General features: G+C 39.1%; 1 protein-coding gene across 1 annotated transcript in view; it reads right to left on the reverse strand.

Annotated features, from left to right (window-relative positions):
• Positions 1 to 17400, reverse strand: part of Obp73a (Odorant-binding protein 73a) — a 45379-nt gene extending 27979 nt beyond the window's left edge. The window contains exon 1 of the mRNA XM_083127372.1: positions 17246 to 17400. Within this exon, the coding sequence (XP_082983498.1) occupies positions 17246 to 17311 (66 nt within the window). The 5' untranslated portion in view covers positions 17312 to 17400. The remainder of the gene's footprint in view (positions 1 to 17245) is intronic.
• Positions 17401 to 24382: the final 6982 nt, after the last annotated feature.

Genomic DNA, 24382 nt, shown 5'->3' on the forward strand with positions numbered 1-24382 from the left:
GTTATGTTAAGAGTAGAATGGTGTTTTCAGAGCAACAGGAGGAAGAACTTGTAAACTATTTAACTATTAAACTATTTTGGACTGACCCCTAAAGAAGTTCGGAAAGTTGCCTTTCAGTATGCTAAAGCATTGGATATTAGAATGCCTTTAAATTGGAGTGAAACTGAACTGGCCGGAGCAGATTGGTTTTCGAATTTTTTGAAACGTCACAAAGAGCTTTCGATCAGGACACCAGAATCAACGAGTTTAGCAAGAGCATCTGGCTTTAACAGAGTAAATGTTGATGATTTTTTTAGAAATCTGAGGACAGTTTATGATCGTTTGAAGTTACGGCCAAGTGAAGTCTGGAATATGGATGAAACTGGTATTTCGACCGTTCAAAAACCTGACAAAGTAGTTGCTAGAAAAGGCTTGAAGCAAATAGGGAAGATTACATCTGCTGAGAGGGGACAGTTGGTTACCTTGGCAATGGCTGTTTCTGCTACCGGAAATAAAATACCACCCTATTTTGTTTTCCCGAGGGTTCATTTCAAGAATCATTTTGTAAGTAAGGGTCCAATTGGTAGTGTTGGAGGAGCCAACCCATCAGGATGGATGAACGAAGTTAACTTTGTGGATTTTATGAAACACTTTGTGAAAGAAGTAAATTGTACCAAAGAAACTCCTATTCTGCTACTTCTTGATAATCATGATTCCCACCTTTCAATAGACGCCCTAAACTATTGCAAAGAAAATGGAGTAACATTATTATCGTTTCCTCCACATTGTTCTCATAAACTTCAGCCCCTAGACAGATCCGTATTTGGCCCTTTGAAAAAGTTTATTAACTCAGCCACAGACGCTTGGATGGCAAACAACCCAGGACGTACAGTTACCATACACGATGTTCCTGCTCTAGTTCAAACAGCGTTACCTTTAGCAGCAACTCAAATCAATATCCAATCAGGATTTGTAGCAACGAGAATAATGCCATTTAATCCACACATCTTTCAAGATGAGGATTTCATGCCAGGATATGTCACGGACAAACCTAATGTTCAATCTGAAAGTGTTAAAGAGACAAAAGTCGACAAACTTACCAGCACAGAAGGAGACTCTGTTCAGGATTCGGGAAATATGGACATACAGGCAACACCCGGAACATCACAAACTGTTAGCAGTGTTCAAAAACTCACTATTAGTCCTGCAAATCATTCAAAATCCCCTGAAGATGTACGACCATTACCAAAAGCAGGACCAAGAAAAGAATGCCACAACAGGAATGTAAGAAAACGTCGTTCTGCTATATTGACAGACACACCTGTGAAGGCAAAATTAGAAGAACAGAAGAAAACATCAAAACCAAAGCGACTCTTCAGTGATAAGAGAAAGTCAGCAAAGAAGCATAAACAGTCAAATAGTTTAGATATATCTTCTGATGAAGATGATGTCTTCTGCTTGGTTTGCACAGATCTTTATTCTAATAGTAGGCCAAAAGAGTCATGGATTCAGTTTTCTCGTTGCAAGTATTGGGCTCATACAGCATGCACCCCAGGAGGAGATTTCTATGTATGCCACAACTGTGATTCCATGGATGATTTATCTGACTGAAACATAATGATAAAAGACTGATCACTGCTTAGGTAGAAGAGTGGAGTGTACATCATTTTAGTATAATCACTAAATTATGATTGGCCAATTTGTGTTAATCTCATTACTAAGAATTAATGTGTACTTCAATCTAGTATTAGCAATTCTATAGTTTGAAAAACAATTGTATATTGATTGTATTGTTTAAAACAGAACCATGTATGAGCTTCAAATACAAAAGAGGTAGACAAAACAGTTTTTTTATGTTTCCTTTCAATGTGTCAACCTACCCCACATAGTGTGTCAACCAGCCCCGTGTATGGGGCACATTGACACACTTCACATGCCTCCATTTTTGTGCTCATAGCTCCGAACGTATTGGACGAAAAATATCTCTGATTCTTCTCTTTAGTAGAGGACACTATGGCAGTTCTTGCAATAGTTTACTTTCTTACTCTGGATAAATACTTAGGTAGCTGTAGGCAAGAAACAAAAAAGTGTGTCAACTAGCCCCGGTCTCCCCTACTTGGATTGCATTCATTTTTGGCATAATTAGCATGTTCGGAAGTTGAAGCAAGAAGTGATTTCTGTTTCACATAGCGACTGTACCGAGACGAGACCGAGACGGCCTTGTGAAAATCGAGACGAGAACGAGTCGTTAGAGACTAAGCCATTCTCGTAAGAAGACCGAGTCTTGTATTTAGATTAGATTAGATCTTAGACTAATCGGAAATATATACAGGAAGAGTGATGATTTGATGAAAATGATGAAATTCGGTGGCGAGATCGTAAGCCATCAACATTGCATACTAATGAGTTGAGATAAGGAAGTTGTTTTAAACATCCAGTAAAGGGTTTATTTATTTATTTATTTTTATTTATTTAATTTTTCTTTTATTGGACGTTTAAGCCGGACACGCTGTATTTATATATCTGAAACTAAACTTAATAAAATGAAATCCTACGTAACATGGCGACTACTTTGGTTGCTGCAACTATAATGTAATGGTAAATTCTGCTACGTGATTTATAAGTTGCATGTAGTTATATAGATAATTAAGCGAAGTGCTTCATTGAAGACAATTGGAATAAATTTTGTCAAACATGATTAGAGAGAAAAATGATATTCTTCTTCCCTCGTACACATCTACGAAAATTGGCCAATTCCCAAGATCCTTAGTAAAGACCTACACTTACGAAAGAAGCACAATAACCTTCTAGTTGTGACTTCCACCTTCAGAGGTGAAACATGGATGATTCATCCTTTGTTTCTTAACCCTTCTTGTACACTACAAACATTACATCACTGTTAACTCATTATCAATGGGAGAAAATGGCAAGTATGATGACTTCCATGCAACGAATTATAGTGACATTAATGATGAAACTAAGAAAAAGTAAGAAAGGCATTGAGAAAAATCTTACGCCTCTACTACCACAAAGCCTGTAACTTCGTACCTTGAGGTGAAAGTCCAAAGCTACGTCCTACATTTCTCACCTCCATGGATATGCAGATGAGACGAGCGATAGCTGTTCTTAATTAACACAATTTTAGGTTATTTTTCTGAAAGAAATGGAGATAAAGCCCGTACGAGTTGGAGAAAGTTCGAGATTACGTAATCAAAATGTGTGAGTTTTCCATCAATCTTGTATTGCTCAGTTCCGTCATGAGGGTGCAGCGAACTATATGCATTGATTCTATATATGTATTAACATATAATTAATATACATAATATTGTTAGGAAGATTACAGTAATTATGGAGGAAAAATAGGAGAATAGGTCGCCATTGCATCATCGCCTGCTTCTTGCTTTGAGAATTTTATTAGGATGTTGTAGTAACTCATCTCTTGGGTGAAGGATATGGATGAAGGGAGAATCACGAATACAGATGGACAAAACAAACCGCCATAGAGGATTATACTGACTGTGAGCGCAGACGCCAGAGTCTCGTTAACCTGCAAAAATGCAGCCCCGAGTGTACTACGTGGAACAGAGGTTGCCATTTGGATGTCATCCCACCAAATATATATACATGGGCTCACAGTTTACATTTAAGGACGCGATATTTACTTTTTTCTCATTCTGGTGAGAAGTATCTTGCATTATGCTTTACAATTACAAATATTTGGATTTTCCATGCATATAAGTAACCCCCTTTCGTTCGTAACGAGGAGATTGACATAGGTTCTTTCTCTAAATTTATCTTTCCTGACAGCTTGTATTTGAAGGAGAATGTGATAATGTTTATTTGTAAATAGTATTCTTTCTGCTGGTTAGAAGCTGATATTTTGGCATTTCTCATTTGCGGACTTTCTTATGTAGTTTTCATTGCCAACCTAGGTAGGGACGCATTTTGAAATTATATTTCAGGAGGGGTCCTCACACATTAACTATCTCAATGTAATAATAATAATAATAATATTGTAACCAAGGAGTCTCGGTTTTGATACCCTCACAGTGGTTCATGTCCTACTTCCAACTGTTAATCCAGACCCGATTAGCCTATTTGTGCGTAAAGTGGAATTAAAGCAATAATTCAATTGAATTATATTTCGGTGTCGACGACAAACACGAATTCCTGCCACCCCCACCCTGTTCGTCCTACGACCAGGGACGGCGCTACAGGATGGCTAAGGGGGCTGAAGCTCCCAAAACAGATCTTAGCCCCTTCTGTAGCCTCCTAGATTTTTGTAGTACGGTGTTGTACGGTAGATGCATTTCGACCAAAAACTTAAAAAGTAGAAATTTACATTTTCCTTTATAAAACTTCCATTGGAGCGAGAACAGTGTTTACATTTTCTAGTTCGGTTAGATCACGAGGTTACTTTATTACGATGTTCTAAAATAAAAGGGGATGGCAGCTACAGATATGCATGGATAACAGTTGCCGCTGATTATTTGATACTAAGTAATTGGCCAATCATGAGTCGCCCAACTTGCTATGAAAACTGCTGCCTGTCTGGTAGGTATATTTAGTTGGTGTGAGTTTGTTGTTTGATTGTCGGCATATACAGCTAAGTGTGTAGAATTATTATCCTCTGTAAGTCGTATCACTATATTTTGGAATACGTCTAACAGGTGTGACAGATGCATTTTTACAAGTAGGACAATGTTCAAAATCGAACCCGGGACCCATTTATTACAAGGCGACGACGGTACCACTGCGCCATCGGGGAGGCCCTAACTTTGGATTTAAAGAAGGTTGTAGCTGCTCATAAAAACATATGTATCTTATTGTAGTTTCTTGCTGTGGGTCATTTTCTTATTTAATCAAAAAAAGTACTCACACTTTACATAGAAATAGTGTTACGTGTAGATTTTATGTGTATATCCAGCAAGTTTGTAATGAGTGTAATTTTTATGGTGTATTATATATACTCTTCATATGAATGAATGGGCCTCCCCCATGGCGCAGTGGTAGCGTCGTCGCCTTGTAATCAAGGGGTCCCGGGTTCGATACCCGATGGAGGCACAAGTGGTTCGGATCCCACTTTAAACTGTAGGTCCAGTCCCGATTAGCCTTGCTGTGCATAAAGTGGACTTAAAACAACAACTCAACTCAACTCTTCATATGAATGGTAAGTTTGCGATATTATTACACTCAATAATGCCTTAGGGAAATAAAACTATAATTATTGCATTTTATTTGACATAAAAGATTCGTGCTTAAAAGTATTTTTGTATATGATGGAACAAAATGCAACATCTCAGTGATTTATTTATTGCGTGTGACTGTAAAATATGTCACTGTAAAATTATACTGTGGTTAAGTATTAAGCAAATACGTACTTCTTAGCTGGCATGAGTTACCCCCCCCCCTCAAGAATTTGACTCCTGTAGCCCCCTCACCAATTTCAGGCTGGCGCCGTCACTGCCTACGACATCTAGCAACAATGCCGGCTCCCGTGGCGGAGTGGTTAGCACATCGCGCTGCGACGCCAGAGGTCCCGGGTTCGAATCCTGGCTTGGGCATGGACGTTTGTAATGTCTATTCATCAATTTCATCATATCATCACTCATCCCCATCTTTGCAAATTAGCCAAAAGTGGCACAAGAAGCGAAGTAAAATAAATCAAATCAAATCAAATCTAGCAACAACAGTGCCACGCGAGGATCTTCTCCATAGCAACCGACTGTTGAGAGATTTGAGGGGGTGTCTTGTAGCTTTGGCTACCCAACAGGCCGGTAGGTGCCAGGGTTTGTCCCAAGTTGATACCTTCCTGGAGATGAGGCCTGCTCGAAAAATATATTTGAAAGTAGTTGTTGCCGGCCTCCGCGGAGGAGTGGTTAGCACATCGCGCTTCGACGCCAAGGATCCCGGGTTCGAATCTCAACCTGGGCATGGGTGGTCTTTCTGAGTGTGACTTCTTCAATTTCATCATATCATCACTCATCCTGATTCTCGGGATTAGCCAAAAGTGTCAGAAATGCGAAGTAAAATAAACCAAATCAATCAATAGTTGTTGATTAGCTTTATGAAAATTACTACATGATGCCGTAAAAACAGCTCTAACTTGTATACATTTACAACGCTGGCAACGTACTTTTGAAGATGAAAGTGCGCGGAGGTAGAGGGGAGCGACGTAATATCCGCTAACGTGACGTGGATTCAGAATTCCGCCCTGTTCAAATTCTCGGTGTAAGTTTTCCTTCGATGTCCTTGACATAAACCCTTGAGCTTCGCCGAGTAACTCTCTTCGTTCACATGTTATGCCTTGCTCGCTCGCTGAACAGAAGCCGTTGCGCCTTTTCTACTTTCACTAAAAACCAAATCTTGTTCCGAAAAACCTTGAAACAGTTCCATATTAGGCCGAACGAGACGGGACAAAAACCGTACGCAGCCTTCTGTGGGATCGTTTCAGTTCACACGTCCAATTTCACGGAAGCTTTGCGTTCACTAGACTTGGAGAAATTTCCATTTTTCTTTACATATAATTTTTGCCTTTGTACTAACTTTTTAAAATCTACTTTGTATTAGTTTCATTATAGGCAAGGATCTGTTGAAATTGGGTTTTTTAAAACAATGTTAATGCCACAGCGTCTCGTACAATCGCGCTCATTATAGTACTTCAAGCTGGAAGCAAAAAAGTTGTAAGTAGACTGAGGATGTATACTCTGTCCTGGGAATCTCTTAGTTTTATATACACAGTATAATTATAGGACAATACATAGTGTAAAAAATATATTTTCTTTGTCTCTAAACTTTGTTAAACATGATTTGAAGGGCTCGGGTGTAAAACATGGTAAGTGACATTTTGTTCATTTCTGAGTTCATTAAGAAAAATGTTTATTAGAAGCTATACTGTAGATGAATTGTTTTCATGTTGTATTTTCCAATTTCAGAAGGCTTCACTGAGTCTAATGCAAATTGTATGACATGGCAATTCACTCTAAAATTCAAGAAAGGCACATTTTACTTTGTAACTAAAAAATTATCAAAATGTCACTTACCATGTTTTACACCAGAGCCCTTCATTTGATTTCCCATTTCTGGAGAAAATCCATTGGTTTACGGAGTAAATATATGAAATACAAATCAAAATTCAGGACGCTACTGTTTCTATTTTTGCAAATAAATCCGTCCCTAATTGGAAAAAATTGGTCGAAAAATATGCTCCAATACCCATCATATAACTCCCTCCCTCCATCCTCTCTCTCTCTCTCTCTCTCTCTCTCTCTCTTTCTCTCGATCTCTCTTTCTTCTCTTCTCTTCTCATCATCTTTCTCTCCCTCTCTTATCTCATTCTTTTTGTCTCTTTCTATTCCTTATTTTCTCTCCGTCTTCTTCTTCTTTCTCCTCTTTCTCTGCTTCAGTTTCTATTATACTTTATCTAACGTCCTCCCTGTATCTTGTGCATTTGAGAATATTTTTTTAAAATTCCTACCATGTATCAGTGTGCGAAATAACGAGTGGGAGGCCGGAGATTCCCCCCACAAATAAAAATGTATCACACAAAAATAAAATTATTTTTTCCCCCTGCCAGGGATGTTTTCATCCCCCTCAAAGAAAATAGAATTGAAAGCATACATTTTACCATTTCTTGACCATGTAACAAAGACAACTGAAAAATTGTTCGTGACGAGTACGAGTAATGCTCCAGTTATCAATGGTTTCCCTATCGAAAAGTATGCAGCCTTTTTGGATTCAAGAAGGACAACATTCTGAAACTGACCAACCTTACCGAGCCGAGAAAACAACATGCTGTTTCCACTTAGTTTTCATGGTATAGTGCTGATATTTTACGTGTATTAAAATGTTCACGAGAAACTTGTTGGCAGGTTAGATGGGCATTATGTTTAAACTTTGAAATAGAAATTTGATCAAGTTTTCGTTGTTACTAGTTCCACAGATCTTTTTTGTGTATGGTTTTGGGTTGTCTTAAAATATAAATAGCTATACTAAGTGTTTCTAAATTACGTGTAAATGTTACCATAAGTTTTAGTGACCTAGATTAGAACCAATGTTCTCAGGTACTTAGAACCTCAAAGCAATAGTTTAGTTTACTAACTGGTAACATACGAATTTGCATACCCCACAAAATACCTAATATGTTAATTATAGTAGTGGGTTAAGAAATTTATTTCTTGCATTTTTACTTTTATACTTAATAAGTAGAATCTACTTAAAATTAACTTAAGACCTTAGAAAGATGTATAGATTGGATTGACTAGGAGGATCCCATAGATTGATATAAAAATTGTGATTGCTGACAATACTTGTACTTTTAGATTTAGTGGTTTATTATTAATACTTCATATATTGGTTTTGTAGTTTATTAGTATTACGGTGGCTCAGTCGGTAACGCGTCTGACTACCATGCTAAAGGTCCCGGGTTCGATCCCCGGCCGGTTCAAATCGGGGAACTAACGTTGAAAGCGGCCCCGGCGCCCACCCAGGGTCGAATAACATGGGTACCTGGGGGATAAAGGCGGTCAGGGGCGTGATGCTGATCACATCACCCCCAACTACGACCGGATCAAGAAAGTGTGGGGCGTTACCTCCACACCCCCTATACGCCTTCATGGCGTGGTGCTATGCACAGGGGAGCACTTTACCTTTTATTAGTATTACGGTTAGTGAGGTTCGTAAGTAATAGTATAAGGTTAATAATGATATGCTAATTAAAATAATAATAATTAACAATTGTTTAAAGCTGGTTATTTGGATAATAATTATTTATTTTGGTAAAAATCCTATCCAGAAATGAAATCCAAAATCCGCCACTGAGTGAGCATCCCTTTCCACAAAGCAAAAAGCTTAATTCGCACAGTGTAGTATATTGTGATTATGCAACCAATGCCGTTAGCGCAGATTAATTGTTTCTTTTTTTTAGGTTATTAATGCCAAGGCTCTAACAGGAACGTAAAACAAACTCATGTTGATTTTATCTGCAATAGGAAATGCCGCTCGCACTAAATGAACGAACGTCCTCTCTCTTTCTTTCTCCCTCTAAAGTTACATGTAATACCACCATGTTATAATGTTTATCGTGTACAGTTGTGAACTGAACCCATTTTAACGAGAACAGAAGTCTTCCGCATTGATATCAGTCACGGGTGTGTCTCTCATGCTCCATCCATGCCGTGGGAAAAATCTATTTCCTATAGCTGTTTCAGTGTGCGAAGAGAGTTTTCTTAATCCATGAACAATCCTTATATTCACTTGTAAGTATCCCGATTGCACGGAATTAACTTTCCATGCTGGGAAAGCTACCCAAAACTGTAATTGTATATATATCCTTTACAAAGCTGCTTTTTTCGATTTTAGCTTGTTTCTTAAACAAACCAGGTCCCAGTATTAACTTTTAGATCGCGTAACGTCACTTTGCATGTGAAATTATATTTCAAAAGTAACTTAATCGACGGTGCTTTATTGTGTTTTAATTAGACTCTACACATTATTATTTAATTATTATGCACTAATGCTGTATATAGGCTTAAGTATTTAAATATATGTAAATAAATAAATAAAATTATATGTAGACATATACAGTGTGAATTTTTAAAAAATCAGCGGGCGAAAAAGGCAGTCACGTTTCTTGAAGCATTAGAATATTATACTTTGATTACTTTTTAGAGTATGGGCACATCAGCCCATAGGCTATTTTTACCCGTCACGTAATACGGGGATAAACCCTTAACAAAACTGAAGACACGCTCCTTAAAAAAATAAAATATGTCTGTTAAAACTTCCTTTGTCAATTTTTAAAACTAGTTCATTCATTTATTACTTAACAGGAACTAAAACTAGTATCTCGGAAGGGACTTCCCGGTGGCGTAGTGGTAACGTCGTCGCCTTGTAATGAAGGGGTTCCAGGTTTAATACTCGGTGGAGGCACATGGTGGTTCGAATCCTACTTTAAACTGTAGGTCCAGTTCTGATTAGCCTATATGTGCATAAAGTGGACTTAAACAGAACAACTCAACACATAACTACCTCAGAGGACTAAAATGTCATTACCTAGGTTATAAGCTGAGGCTATAAAGGGGCACCCAGCACACAGAAGGTTAAACAAATGACAACACGACCCCGCAAAGGATTATCCTGGCCGTGGGTTCAGGCGCCAGGGTCTCGTTGGCCTGCAAGAAGCAGTCTGCAAAATGCAGTCCATGACGTACTACGCGAAAGAGAGGTTGTCCTATGGGTGCCTTTATACCCCGAGTATTATATGTAAAACATCCCCCCTCATGGCTAAAATGGAGCCAGAGGGGTGAATTCTCACTCATCTCTTTGTGTTTCTGTTCATGTACCCCACATACTCACAAGGCATTTGGGGGTGTAAGGGGTGACACTTTCTGAAGATACCCACACGTCAGCCCCTCTTCCACGTAGTACGCCCTGGACTGCATTTTGCAGAATTCTATCACTCAGTGTGCCAACCTCTGAAGACCACCGAAATACATAACAATTATGGTTATATAAGTTGAATCATGCAGATGACGGAAAATTAATGCTTTTAATAGCGTTTAACGGCTAATTTCATTTTGAATGTTAAAAACGTGAATTTTTAATGTTGAGGACCCAGTGGAATATTTTATGAACAAAGTTATTTTCAACTTAAATTTACTCACATTTTTTGTATAGACTGCTATTTAGATATGACGATATACATAAAACAAGACGTACAAAACGTATTCCGACTCCTTAAATTATATCAATCCGGAGAGAAAGTGATTGCTTGTTTCATTTTGAACATGAAGTTGGTCTTCTGAACCATTATGTTAAATCACTAGTTATTGTTTGGTTAGACACCTCGGAGAGATCCTTTGATGAGGGAGCGTTCACCATTTACCCTTCCGTAAATGCAATGTGGACTGACAACATGAGAGTATATGTATTGTGTTCTGTTAACAAACAGGAAATAAATAACAAACTTTGAAAATCCGACAAATCTCTGCATTCGAGTCTTCAATTTAATGTGAGGCAATTACTATAATGTGTCTACGGCCTTTTTTGAATTCGTCTATTGATACGCATTCAAATTGAAACACAAGCAAGAAATATTAAATTTTTAAGACACTACTGTTTTTATACAATTCTATGTTGTACTTTCCTGTATATTTCTAAATTCTAACAGTTATAGACAGTGTTCGAATTAACGAGGCGGATGCCGGGGATCCCCCCACAAAACATTTTATCCCGGCAAAAGAAAATTATTTTTATCCCTACCAGGGACGTTTTTATCCACCTCAAAGAAAACGGAATTGAAAGCATGTAGTATACCAGGTAACAGTTTCGTATATCGCAAACACATTTCTTCATTTTTACAGAAGAAACTACTTACGGAAATGAGTTTGTCTAACGTTTAAAACGTTCGTCGAGGTATTTTCTTTCATCGTGGAATATATTTGACCGGAAAATCATGTATTTTTCAAGAGAAATATCTCACCGACGCACAATTGCCATTGTTTTCATTTGCATCCCGTACCTAAACCGGATGACTAACCCCCTGTTAATGTTTCCAACCACCTTTTTTTTCACTATGCTTGCCTAACCTAACCTTATCGGAATTGGTTCGTGGGGCTATCTGTGAATGGTTCGTGGGGCTATCCGTCACCTACCGTGTATAATGGTTCGTTGAGCTATCCGTGATTGGTTCGTGGGGCAATCCGTCATCTACCCGGGCTATCCGTCAGCTACCCGTGCATAATGTACAATTTCCACCGGTGACGAGCACGATAGTAGGTATTTTTCGGTGAAGAAGGTTGGAAACACTGCATACCCACAACGTGAGTCAAGATGTAGCCGCCATATTGTGTGTTACGGAAGCGAGGAAAGGAATCAAAGAAATCACTCTGTATGTGAAAAATTGTGTTTGTTTTCGTGTAAAAAGCATAATGGCACCTTGAACTATGTTCCGCAATACACAATTGGTAAGTACGAACCATGCGAAACACAAAATATCCGATTTTAATGTGTTTCCGATATACTAAACTGTTACCGTATACCATTGCTTAACTATGTTACAAACACAATTTAAAAATAATTCGTGTCCATTAATGGTACAATCATGAAAGATTTCCCTCTCGAAAAGTATGCGGCCTTGTAAACTAAAGAAGAACGCCATTCTTCAACTGACCAATCTCACCGAGCTGAGACAACATCCATCAGGCTGTTTTCCACTAAAGTTTTCATGGCATAATACTGACTCGAATTTTGCATATTATAAGTGTTCACAAGAAACATGTACGTAGGTTAGATGAACGTTAAGTTTGAACCTGGCAATATACAAGAAACATGTACGTAGGTTAGATGAACGTTAAGTTTGAACTTGGCAATATACAAGAAACATGTACGTAGGTTAGATGAACGTTAAGTTTGAACTTGGTAATATACAAGAAACATGTACGTAAGTTAGATGAACGTTAAGTTTGAACTTGGCAATATACAATAAACATGTACGTAGGTTAGATGAACGTTAAGTTTGAACTTGAAAATAGAAATTTGGTCAAGTTTTCGATGTTACTTGTTCGATATCGCCCCCTACAGCGAAATTACTGTGTTTTCGGAACAAGGACAGACCCGAGAGAAGAATACTTACTGATCATTACGAATCCTTCGCTTGCAATTAAGAGATAAATAATTTGAATGCATCTCCATGACCTATTTCAAACCAACCAACGCGTTGCTTTTGTTTGAATTGCTTGTTCCTTCCTGTGGCGAACGTCCTTGCTCCTGCGAAAGGTCGTGAGAAGTGCACGGGGTGAGTCGTTATTCAATTGTCACGGACACCTATCTTACATCATCATGATTGCTCCTTTTCACGACAGCGGTACCAGGGAAAGGCGTGCGAAATTTTTGCAACAGAAGTGAAGCGAATTGCATCGTTTTACGCAAGCACGGTGGTTATGGCAAGTAATTTATGCGGTCCATAAAATAAATATAACACTGCGATACTCATAGTTCAGTACTCTTGCAGTGAATAATTTTCCTGCAAGTTTATACCTTCGGGAAACATTCAGAGACTACTGTTGATATATTTTTAGACAAAATAAACTGAATTTTAAAAGTATCCGTTTGGGTTTTTGTTTTAAGTCCACTTCATGCACAGATAGGCTAATTGCGACGGGACCTACAGTTTAAAGTAGTATCCGAACCACTATGTGCTGCCTCGTTGTTGGTTTCATCTCTAGTGGTTAATGCCTGATTAGCTCTCCGTCTCGGTGTAGTGGTAGTTTTGTCGCCTTGTAATCAAGGAGTCCCGGGTTCGATACTCGGTGGAGGCACATAGCACACCGATTCAGATCCCACTATAGTCTGGTCCCGATTAGCCTATAATATGTGCATAAAGTGGACTTAAAACAACAATTCAACAAGAATCCTATTAATGAATAAACCTTGGTCTAGTTTTCGTGCCAGTCTTGAAGGGTAAAACTCGTTATCGTCTCAAGTTTTGATTCATTTATTTGCTTTATTTTAATTTGCTACTTGCTCCACTTTTGGCTAATTTGCGAAGATGGGGATGAGTGATGATATGATGAAATTGATGAATGAACACTCGCAAACATCCATGCCCAGGCCGGGATTCGAACCCGGGACCCATGCCGTCCTAGCGCGATGTGCTAACCACTCCGCCACGGGGGCCGGCTCAAGTTTTGAAATATATAGCATAAACTACATATGTAGGTTATCATGAGATACAGTTATTTTCTGTTTGACACCTCGTTTCCAAACTACAAAATCTCGAAGAAAGGAATTTATCTTGGATATATGCAACCACACAGTACAGGCTCACAATTGTCACTAATCGACTGACTCTGTAATTAATTTAAACAAAATATATATTTTATCTGTAAAGAATCAGAGTAATATGTCTGAACAAACGGTGTAGCTTTTTTTTTTTCAATTTATTGTACCAAAGTCTCCAGCTAGATCGTGAAACTCGGTCTCATCTCGATTTTAAAGAGACCTGTCTCTGTCTTGTTCTCGTCTCGATAAGTATCGAAGGTCTATACTCTGTCCAGGGAATCTCTGGAGCAAAGCCGCGCATAACGGTAGAGAAAGGGGGAATGCGAATGGGCGGAGCCAAGGAGTACACGCTGATGCAAATATCAGCTATCTTTTATTTATTCGACATCTCTCTTATTTTCCTATTCTGATTTCGTTGACCCGATACTTAACGAGTATAAATATTTTACTAGTCAATATCAACTCCTTGTTACCTTCAGGCTAATTGTGGCGTGGGAAAGCTGAAAGAACAGCGGTAAGAACGAAATGTGACGAAACTTCCATAGCCTTCAGACAATCTGGTTTTGCTCCTGCCACAAGTATGAGTTTACGTTGCGTCAGAAACGACCAAATCGAAAGATTGAAAAATGTACGAAATACTGAAATTGAATAACTGTGTACTTGCTGATGGCGTATGAAGGGTGTCGATGACAGCAAGACAACTTTTCTTTGTAAAGTTTTTGCTCACTGAAGCCTCGTTTCGATGCCACGAGGTGTAGGGAGAGGGGACATATTTTCTATCCTGATTTTGATATAGGCTACTATTAATTACTAGATTTATATTATTGTTGCTACAATAACAAAAGTGCACAAATTCCATTTTCTGCTTGATACCTGCAACAATAGCAGCTCCAACTCCAGTTTCTGGTTTAGTTCATTCTTCTACTTTGGTTACTGCTGGGGTTTATTTATTCATTCGTTTTTGGTGTAATAATTATATTTACTATATTTGGTAGGGTGATATTACTATTGTCTGGATTGACTATGTTTATGGCTGGAGTTGGAGCTAATTTTGAGTATGATTTGATTCTATGCAACCATTCGACACAAATTCACTTTTCTCACTGACGTTTATATTTTCTGTCCCAAAGCGCTAACATTTTTAGGACGCTAAGAACATTTAGTGTTTAACCAATAAAAGAAAAGACCTGAAAAAAATAATTGCCTCTCAAGTAAGGCAGAATTTATGTCAATTTTTTTACTATCATTGACGCCTGTGAACACACGCACTTCCTAACTTTCGTTTTTTTTCGTTCACTAGGCTGGAGTGAAAAAATGAAAGTTATTTTATTAAAATCCGATAGCGTGCAGTGTTGTTTAAAAATGCCCATATATATATATATATATAATTGTTTTTTGAATTTCTGAAAATATTTTCAGCCTCTCATTAGCGTTCCACCCTTAAACGCCGAGATGTGGCATATATGTCACATTTGTTTTTCTCACTTTAGGAACATACTGTGACTGTGGTAATATTCGGAGATACATGTTTTGAGTGTTATACGAAGCATCCTATTAGTAATTAGTAACATTTAATTTCATTCTGGCTATATTTGGGAGGAGGGGGTAAATTTCCGCAGAAAAAATCACAGCTTTTTACATTAGAAATTATTTGTTTCTCCGAAAGTATCAGCAGCAACTGTACGATTCTTTCCACAAGAATGGAGCACATATCATGCAATATGCAGGTGCCGTATTCAACCCTCACGTCCCGCCGTTGCCTACGTGGGGACCCGACGGGGTTGAAATTTCATAAAAATCATACAAGATTTGTTAACTTTCGTCGTCTTCTTCTTCTTCTTGTTCTTCTATTTGGTAAATAAAAATTAAGTTTATTCGACCATAGGTATGTAGCATAGGCTGTACTGAACAAAACAAGCTAGTATTTGTAGTTACAGCGAAATAAATATTTATTAAAAACTTTGAACAATTATAAACTTCCCGATGAAAATGCCCTCGACGTTCAGGCCTTATTGCGTTAAAGGGCCTCGGCGTTTAAGGTAAACTGTAGAGTAAATCTGGAGTTTGGAATTATACATATAATTATTTTTAAAAATAAAAATTGTGATAATGACATATCCTACTGCTCGGAAGCAACCTATACAATACTTATGAACGATGTGAAATACCTTTTCACAATAGTGTGGTGTACATTTTAGCCAATTCACTATCATCTGAAATGAGAATAAAGTGACTGATGGCAATACTACACGTTAATATAAAACACGCAGTTTCTAAACGTAACTATTTCCTATAAAATGTTGATTTTTTTTAAAGAAAAATTAATAACCCTTCGATAGCCGAAGAACTTATGAGAAGTCAAAGGTGTTTTATAGCGTTCGTATTCGTTGCTTTCTCGCAATTTTTATTATTGAAAATAAATTGTAAATGTTATACAAAGTTACAAGTTTACTCCAAATTTGAACGCAGTTGGGAGGCAGAATATGTTTTCAGATATTGAATATATATATGTATGCAGTGGCGGCAATTTGGGGGACGTAGGGAACAGTTGCCCCCGCATCCACACACACACACACACAAACACACACACTTATTGTCCCCGCACTATGGCCTCTTAATGTTAAGCCTTGTTTACCAAGAAAAGTAAACTGTCCTAGCCCTCACTTTACTCGCTCCGATCTCACTTTCAACAGAAAAAAGTTCACTTTATGCCCAGATAGGCTAATCGGGACTGGACCTTTAGTTTAAAGTTGGATTGGAAACACTGTGAAATGTGCCTAACGGGGATTCGAAGCCAGGATCCCGTGGTCATAGGATGGCAGAAACGTTACAAGTACCCGACTGGGGAGACTTTCACTTTCAAATTACACCCAGGAGCCTATTTTCCAGGCTGACTAAGCTATCTGCGAAGCCAGAAGCCTTGAAAGTAAAATACTGAAGATAAATCTATTAGAAACTGTGAATTAACCTGATTTCAAAAATAAGATAATGGCGATTCTGAGGTTGGCAACCTGAATTCTTAGGAGTTGGCAACATGAATTCTTAGAAGTTGGCAACCTGATTTTTTTATAAGTTCGCAACCTGACTACCGTTGGGATGGCAACGTGGCTTCCTTCAAGACGTCAAGAATGTGCCTAGTCTTCTCCCTTCCTCCATAGCCTAGGACTAGGTGTCATAGTGAGATAGCCCAGGTCTTAGTCACAATACGCCACTGCTTACACCTAACACTATCTTGCCACCGTAGATCCTGGGTTTAATCTCCGGATAAGTATGAGTGTCCCTTGATCTATCATAATTCATCTTTATCGTCGCGAACAGCCTAAAGAGTCAGAAACTCGACGTGAAATTTTAAAAAATACAAGGAACAAATAGACTTCCAGTCCCGAGTAGCCGGTCCGTTCACAAAGTGACTAACAAAACAAGCTTGACCGAGCTCCATCTTGCGGAGAAGGCACAGTGGCAAAGATCTGATGCGGGTACCCACCTGAAGCTGAGCGGGAGAAGCCGAGGCAGCCGCCAGCAGCAGACACACAAGAACCAACGACTTCATGGTTGCACCTCTCGTTCACACTGAGCAGGGAGGCAGCGCTCCGTTGGCCTAAATAAGCTCCTGTCGCTCCTTCGCCTCTCCTCGCTGGCTGCGGCTACGGCGGCGAGTGCTGGCTGTGAAAGCGAAACGAGGGCTGTCCAGCAGGCAAGGTTAAAGTCAAGTTGTGTCTGTATCAACCGTCATATCCATTGGCAGATTTAGCAGGAGGGGCACTGGGGAAATGGAAGAATAACTTTTTAAAAAAGTATGGATAGCATCAGGCCCTAGCCAGGATTTTATTTCGGGAGGGGCTCATCCCTTATCAGCACTGTTATAATTGTCATTTTACAATAAAAACTATTATAAGTCATTAATATGATTCCGTGGACGAGACGCACGTGGGCTAAGCGCACAAAGAAAGTTCGGTGGGTCAGGTCGTGGGTTAGCCTACTCTTCTGTACAAGCAACTTCTATATTACTACAATGACTAAGTCTAATCCACAAATACAGTCACAAAATATACAAATATTAACAAAATGACATCCCCATCTACAGAGATAACTTTTACTTTTCTGTAGAATCGTAAAATTATGGCACCATATTTAAAAATGTATATACAATATGGCGTTTTTCGTGTCGTGTCGCAATATGTGTCATAAGTAATTACAAAATGACATCATTTACAGAGATAATCCTTATTCTATCTTCGTTATATACGCCAGTATACGTAAGCATTTCAGCAAATCTCCTTCCAAATAAGTAGATACATATTCAGAACCCACCGTATTCGTTGGTCAACCTAACCTAACCTAATAATAATATTCACGGGCTCAGGTTCAGACCGGGTTAGCCTCATTGTGCATGAAGTGAACTTCAGTCGCCAAATCCATTAATCAGTCAATAACAATATTGTTTCTATACTATAATTATAATAATAATACTAATAGCACTCCTACGACTGACAACTCCTACAACCCTCCACTCTACTATCTTAGTCATAAGATAGGTTCCGCGAACCGGAAGTTAGGTGCAGTCAAGGCCACGAAGTCGGGTGCGCTTCAACCACTGTGCGCTTCGACCACGGCACCATTAATATTACACAAATTTTAATCCAAATTTATTATTATAATTATTATTTTACAAATGGAGAAACTTTGTTACTCGATCTACTGTATGAGTGAATATCTATGTTATTGTATTTTGTTATTAACTCTTCCACATTCCGTTGAAAAAAAGGCTTTAAAAGTTAGGGGAAAATTTTACTCATAAAGTTTATATTGTGTGACCTCTCACAAAGAAAATTATACATCTTGAGAGCTGTGGATCCATTTATTATTTGGATTAAATGGTAGAATATATATACACTAAACTTCTTCGATTTGATGTTTAATCCTGCTAAGGAAGAAAAATTAATTACCACTATACACTATTTAAATTAGATATTTGTATGATTTCAGGGGGAGCTTCAGCCCCCTTAGCCCTCCCCCTGGCTACGTGCTTGGATAGCATTCTATTTCAACGAACGATGTTCGAGCAATCCTTTTTCAGACAGTAAAAGAATCCCGTATACATTAATAGGAACTAAACGCACGGCTATTAAATTTGGCGGGTGGCAGAAGTTCGCGCTGTTGCCACGTCGGAGCACAACCCTGTGTGTTCGGAGGTTTACGAGAATGAAACATCTCTCATTGCAGAATTGGTCTTTGTATTCCACGTCATACAAACTGACAGTATATACAGTACTAGGGATTGCCAAACGGATCCGGATCCGATAGTTTCGTATCTCAATAGCATTATAATATTACCACACCTTAAAAGGTATTATGATTTTCGATTACAAAGAAATTTTTCATTCGTTAGTCCTACAAGATTTTTTTCAAGTGTTGTTCCTAAAATAATTTGCTACTCATCGGCTAACACATTCGTGCACAAAAATAAATAATAAAATAAAATGTCAGAGGTGGTTTTGTAAATTCCATTGAAACGAATATGTATTCACTCGGATGTATTGGAAATGGAAACACACGTAAATGTGAGACATTCCATTCTAGGATGAAACCTTTAAAACATTTAACAAGATAGAAATGGTATACAAAAATTATACAATTGTTCTACAGTTACAGTTCTAAAAATTAAAATAAAACATTATAATATATGCAGTGTTATATGATTACAAAGTGTAAGACTAACAAGGGAAGTTATCTAAGTGTCCCACCCCATTTCCATGAAACTTGACAGGTGTATAGAGGGGCCCAAAGGAAGAAATACGTTTTTTTTTTGTTTCGGCTAAAAAAACTGTTCTAGGGACAACCCCCTTCAAATGTTAAGATGAGGACAAATTGAAGTGGGGATCTGACCCCTGTGTCCCCCTCCGATTTCCATGAAACTTGGCAGGTGTATAGAGGGGCACAAAGGAAGAAATACGTGTTTTCTTGTTTCAGCTAAAAAACTGTTTTAGGGGGCAAAACCCCCTCAAATGTCAAAATGAGGACAAATTGAAGTGGGCATTTGACCCCTGTGTCCCCCTCCGATTTTCATGAAACTTGGCAGGTGTATAGAGGGGCCCAAAGGAAGACATACGTGTTTTCTTGCTTCGGCTAAAAACTGTTTTAGGGGACAAAACCTGCCTCAAATGTCAAGATGAGGACAAATATATAAGAAATTATATAAGAAATTATCGGAGAGTCACAATTAGACGTCTGATGACTGATGCCATGTCAGTTTGTTATTTGCGACTAATAATGATCATGTTCAGAATTTGATTGATTTATGACTGGCGATTTTATGGGTTGAGTGAAAAAGTGCCATATTTGGGACATATCTCCATAGCTGGCAACACTAGCAGGTCGAAAATTTGTCACCAGACGCACGCAATATGTGCCTAAATATTGTCCTTACATTTACGTTAAAAATCATAAATCATGATTTTGTAGAAAAATTGGACTCTTGAGAGAATCCTAGGCTGCCCCTGGCTACCCTGAATTTTCTTCGCTCACGCTTCGCCACTACAGTGCCTGGTTGATTCAACATGGCGTATTCATTGGAGAAGCAGGATCTTCCTGATGGCACAGTGGTAGGGTCGTCGCCTTGTAATCAAGGGTCCCGGGTTCGATACCCGGTGGAGGCACAACTGGTTCGGATCCCACTTTAAACTGTAAGTCCAGTCCCGATTAGCCTTACTGTGCATAAAGTGGACTTGAAAACACCAAATCAACAAAATCAAATCATTGGAGTGCGTGTGCGTTGTTGAAGAGTATTTTGCTACTCATTCTTACACTCATGTGCAAGAAGTTTTTCAAGATAAATACCCTGCTTCTGCTGTACCTCACAAAACAACTGTTTTACGACTAGTCTGTCGATTTCGAGAAACCGGAAGTGTATGGGACAAAACAAGAAATGGTCGCCATCGTTTTTAACCGATGTGCGTACACGCCTGGAACTATCTTCAACCAAAAGCCTCAGGAAACTTGCGTCTTAAGCGGACTTGTCACTTTCCAGTGCTCATAGGGCTGTGAAGAAAGCTACCCTAAAACCATATCGCGTTCGCGCTGTTCAAGAACTGCGACACCTTGATAAGGATACACGCTTGAAGTTCTGCAGGTTGTTTCGATATCTCATCGAAGAAAATGGCATCATTAATTAATTCCTTGTTTTTCACTGTTGAAGCTTGGTTCCATTTGAATGGTTATGTCAACAGCCAAAACAGCAGAAAATGGTCTTCTGAAAATCCTCATGGGTTCCACGAGGTACCGCTCCATCCACAAATACTTGGAGAATGGTGTGCCGTATCCCGACGACGTATTGTGAGCCCAATGTTATTTGAGTGAAGAGTGGATCGTATTGTGTACCGATATATCATCACTCAATTTATTTCCCTGCTTCAAGAGGATGAACGCGATTACTGGTTTTAGCAAGATGGCGCTACTTGCCATACCTACAACGAAACTATGGCATTTTTGCGCGGGATTTTTCATGAAAGGATTATTTCCAAAAATTTATGGCCCCCAGATCACCATATTTATTCTCTCTAGATTTCTCGAATAAATTGATAATGTTAAGCATTGAAAAATATCTCAAAGAATGAGGCTTCAAAATGCAGTAAACCCGATGTAAATATCTCTTACGATTTTCGTGATATAAATTTTCAAAGTTTGGGTTGCGCGATTTTTTAAACACTCTCAGAACCTTCTATAGCTCTTTTCAGTTGTTACGGCGTGCCCTCTAGAAGCTGGCAGGGGAAGTGGAGAGCGGGGAAACGACCTATCCAGCGCAACGAGACAGGCCGGTTAGAGAGAGAGACTGCAGCGTTGCCAGAGTAGCGGGAAAGGCGAGTTGAAATCGAAAGAACCATGAAATACAGACGTCCCATTGTTCACGTATGGCCTGACAATGCGTATTATCCCCATCTTGTGGTCGGTAGAATACCGATAAGTGTATGATATCAAGTGTATACGTTGTAGGAATTCTTTCCAACTGTACCGAATGTTAGCTAGCATTGTCCATTACAATCACTGCGTCTTTGATGTTCCTTTCGTCAAGCGTATCTAAAAACTGCAAAAACCACTGAAAACTAATTTACATTCCTGTAGAAAACCAGTGTGACTGGAACCTACGTGACAAACAATAATGCGCCCACCTTTACCCATGGGCACTTTTAAACCCCCGTACCCTCTTTATTTTGCCAGATTTTCGTTGGAGCGTAATTCTGATGTATGTACGATTCATCTAAATGAAATACCTATATAGGGCAAAGGTTCCATATTTTTTTGAAGATGCATTTTTCGCAAAAACGTTACTCTGGCTGTAACTATATCGGTTCTCTCCGTCAGAAATCGTCTACCGTCGTTGCTCTTTTTGTACTTGAACCCCATATACTTCAGTATCCTCCACAACGACGAAACTCACCACTGAAAGCTTATTTGTGTATGCAAATCAACGAAAACTTGTTCAGTGTTGGATATTCACCCTTTACATAATACCCGAGGATAATTCTTCTTATTATATCTTTATCGCAACCGTCGATTGCCTTTGTGATACTGTTCCTTTTGATTCGTTTGCGCGGTGATTCAAATGACGTGGAACCCGACGCCTCAAGACTGTCTTTGCCTTCCCTAACAATACGCTGCACAGTTCGCGTACTCACTCCACAAGCTTCCAACACTCTCTGTTGCACTTTGTGCACACTTACCAAGGGACCACTGTTTTCTGCTTCCTTTTGAAAATATCCATGAACCCTACTGATTATTTTCCTGCCTTTGCTACAAACTACCTCTTTCCTGTTCGCCATCGTACGATACTTACTGCGTTAATAAGCACAAAGCTCCCTATGGAATAACGAGAGTATAAATAAACGTCACATCACATGCCACATACACGTTTATCGAAGAAACAATGCAGTGAGGCAATACACGACGCGACAACAATTACTACCACGTATGTTATTCCTACATTCCGCTCATAACAAACAGGAATCAACACTGAGGCAAAACACCATCAGCAACGCGGTGAATTGGCAACACAGCAACGTGCAGAACGAGGTTAACGCTGCAGCTTCCTCCCGCGACTGCGTAACTCTCGGCTCCACCGCTAGGTGGTCTGTTCTCTGGTTGGTCAGCGGCATGTTCCCCGCTCCCCACTTCCCCTGCCAGCTTCTAGAGCGCACGACGTAAGAACTGAAAAGAGCTATAGTAGAGTCCGATCGAGAACGAGACAGAATTTTTCTCATACACAGCCGAATCTTGTCAGGTCTCTATGCCACCCGAAAATGTAATATGTGATATCAGTTACAGAAAGGTACTGACGAATGAACCCGTCAAGTTACTCTATGATGTAGTACATTAAACATGCGTGCACATATATATACAGGGTGGCTCAAAAAGTCACTTAACACCTCCGGTACAAGGCCACTCAGCTCGCAACATGGAAGTGGTGATGACCAATCGTTATCAGGCCAAGGGGGAACCACATTGACGCTACCCGCGCGGTCGGCGGCCATCTTGAATTCAACTTCAGAATTTTAAATGGGAAGAGGGGATATGATATATCAAATCAGGCTAGAATTTCACGAGAAATGCAATGGTGAAGGTTTTTTTCGACGTATCTTTAACCAGTAAAAAGTTATGACTGAATTCTTGTACCAATTTGCTCCTTTTTGAGGTGTTAGAAAAATGCCTTAAAATTTGTTTAGTGTATCGGTAATGCATCGAGATCTAAGTTTGGACAGAAACTGCTTCACAACGTTCCCATAGTATTCTGGTGTTCCTCCCTATTGAAAAAACTCTGTAAAAAGTACCTTCTTCCATAAGCAAGGATTAAAAAACCTGTTTATTTAACAAATCCAAGTAGCCCTAAGCATTTAAGGTTCCGTTGATGAAAAATTAACTAACCAATCGTGTTCCGCACAGCACGCCACACCATTAACTTACCAGCACTAACCATTCAGCTTTGATCTGTCGAAAATGGGTTATCAGATAAAAAGCATCGAATATTCTGTTTATGAACTTCCTTATGAACATGAACGTTAGCCTTGTCACTGTGAAGGACTTTTAATTCAATGGAAGCGTCACACTGTAAATTGTTCGCGACAACCATTCATAATGCGCAGCTCTTCGTGGATGTATCCGATTAAAATCGTGTGCAATGGCATGCGAACTTCTCTCCCTAGACATCTTTGATCTCGATGCATTACCGATGCGCTAAACAAATTTTAAGGCATTTTTCCAACACCTCGAAAGGGAGCAATTTGGTACAAGAATTCAGTCATAACTTTTTACTGGTTAAAGATACATAAAAGAAAACACCATTGCATTTGTCGTAAAATTCTAGCCTGATTTGATATATCATATCACCCCCTTCCCATTTAAAATTCTGAAGTTGAATTCAAGATGGCGGACATCAAGATGGCCGCCGACCGTGCGGGTGGCGTCAATGTGGTTCCCCCCTGGCCTGGCAACGATTGGTCATCACCATTTCCATGTTGCGCGCTGCAGTGGCCTTGTACCGAGGGAGTTAAGTGACTTTTTGAGACACCATATATATATATATTTAAGCATGGGCGTCCGCAGGATTTTTTCCAGGGAGGGGCAAGTAAGG

This window comes from Lepisma saccharinum, chromosome 1 (assembly GCF_977018435.1).
Source record: "Lepisma saccharinum chromosome 1, izLepSacc3.1, whole genome shotgun sequence".
Taxonomy (NCBI): Eukaryota; Metazoa; Arthropoda; class Insecta; order Zygentoma; family Lepismatidae; genus Lepisma; species Lepisma saccharinum.